This window comes from Pundamilia nyererei, unplaced genomic scaffold, assembly GCF_000239375.1.
Source record: "Pundamilia nyererei isolate P.nyererei 1_Seehausen unplaced genomic scaffold, PunNye1.0 scaffold00364, whole genome shotgun sequence".
NCBI classification, from domain to species: Eukaryota; Metazoa; Chordata; class Actinopteri; order Cichliformes; family Cichlidae; genus Pundamilia; species Pundamilia nyererei.
The window spans coordinates 288,064-290,156 of NW_005187765.1; the positions used below are offsets into that span (position 1 = coordinate 288,064).

Consider the following 2,093-nt stretch of genomic DNA (forward strand, 5'->3'; position numbering starts at 1 on the left):
CACACACACACACACACACACATTGATAAATATATTCTTTTCAAACACATTTGGAAAAACCAGCGACCTGTAGAGAAGCTTTTGCCAGCTTCCAAGAGAGCAATTGAAGCAACCACCAATGAGAGAGCAGCATGCTGTTGACATGTGACTTGGTAGCGAGTAGCCGTCAGGTACAAAGTGACGGACAGCGCCGACCCAGCACGGCATTAAATATTCATTACATCGATTTGTATAAATCACCTGATTGTTGAATGTTGGGCTTTACCTTCGGTGCAGCGTGAAGTGCTCTGCAGTATGAGGTAAAGATCCAACCGTGCTCAGCACGCCGGCGCTGAAACTGAATCTAAATGAAACACAGCTTCACGCTGACCGTCAAACCTGACAGAAGCTGATGTCAACGTTTTGTTTCGAAGGTGCAAACGCGATGAAAAAAGCTCACGTCTGCAGCCTCTCTCTGCAGGTAGACCGTTTTGGTTTTCAAAATAAAAGCAGTGACTTCAGACTGTAAATCTTTGCTTCAAAGCGAGGCCCAGACTCGCCGTGATGTACGTGCGCGCCCACACGCGCTCAGCCGTCACCGCATTGATCCAAAACACAAAGAGGCGAATCATGAGTCACTGCTCCGACTAAAATAGAGCTCGGAGCTGTGGTTAAAGGGCCGTCACGCTCTCCGCAGCCATCGATCAGCTGCTGATTAACACCCACGCCTCCCTCTGACAGGAACTCCTTCACTGACATCCTGCGGGCCATCCTGCTCTCTCTGGAGGTCCTGATAGAAAACCCGGAGCTCCAGATCAACGGCTTCATCCTCATCATCGACTGGAGCAACTTCTCCTTCAAACAGGCGTCCAAGCTCACGCCCAACATCCTCAAACTGGCCATAGAAGGCCTCCAGGTAGCCCCGCCCCCCATCCTCTTCTCTGTCTGCGAGGTTCACATTGAAGACGATGTGAAACGACCTGCTCTGCTCTCCTTTCCTCAGGACAGTTTCCCGGCTCGCTTCGGAGGAATCCATTTTGTGAATCAGCCCTGGTACATTCACGCCATGTACACCATCATCAAGCCGTTCCTCAAAGACAAGACCAGGAAGAGGGTGAGCTGGAGTTCCTGCGCCTGTTATTCTGGCACTAACGTCAGACGTTACGAGGTTAACCTTCTCGCTCACTGTCCTCAGATCTTCCTCCACGGCAACAACCTGAACTCGCTCCACCAGCTCATCCATCCCGAGTGTTTGCCGTCCGAGTTTGGTGGGACGCTGCCGCCGTACGATATGGGCATCTGGGCGCGAACGCTGCTGGGACCCGACTACAATGACGAGACCGAGTACACGCTCACCTACGACGCCCTGCACGTCAGGGAGAACTGTGGAGGAGGAGGAGACAAGGACATGATGAAGAGGTGAGGATGAGCGAAGGGGCCGATGCAGGAAGTTAAATATTTGATTTCTTTCTTGAAACATTTACAAAACCTGAACTCACAACAGGAAAACACAAATCTGACCACAATACTAAACAAGGCTGACTCACTACACAACACAAAGAAACACAATCTAAGATGTGACGCGTCACAACATGAAGTAAAACTCACAGAAACTAGAAACTGTTACAGTTCAAAGTAGGTCTGATACATTTATTCTGATATTCTCGTGAAATGTTTCTTAGCTCGGTGTTTTTAAACAGATAAACCTGTAGAAAGGTGCGTGCTCCGCCCCCAAACCCTCGCCATCGATGGGTCACCGGGTCGATCCTGAGAAGTTACGGATGACACGGCCTCATTTTAAATCTAAAAAGCTTCTGCAGCTCACCCAAGGCTTAAACCTGCTGCCATCTTAACGAGCTGCTCCATCCACAGAGTGTAAATACACAGCGCTGTGAAGCTAACTGCCCCCAACACTAATAACTGGGTGCTCCGCTGAATCCGATATAGTGTTTTTTAATCAACAAAACTGTTTTTTAAATATCTTGCTGCATTTTGTATAAGTTCATACTCAAGTTTAAAACAACAACTACACTAAAGCTATTCTGTTATACCTGTATGCAAAAACAAATATTTCATAGTTCAGCAATACTGATCAATCTAATAAACTTAAACCT

At 47.9% G+C, this 2,093-nt stretch overlaps 1 protein-coding gene across 1 annotated transcript in view; it reads left to right on the forward strand.

The window, feature by feature from the left end:
* Positions 1-2,093, forward strand: part of LOC102214310 (clavesin-1-like) — a 14,188-nt gene that overhangs the window by 8,619 nt on the left and 3,476 nt on the right. Inside the window, exons 5-7 of the mRNA XM_005752520.2 lie at positions 721-895; positions 983-1,093; positions 1,175-1,398. Of these exons, the coding sequence (XP_005752577.1) occupies positions 721-895; positions 983-1,093; positions 1,175-1,398 (510 nt within the window). The remainder of the gene's footprint in view (positions 1-720; positions 896-982; positions 1,094-1,174; positions 1,399-2,093) is intronic.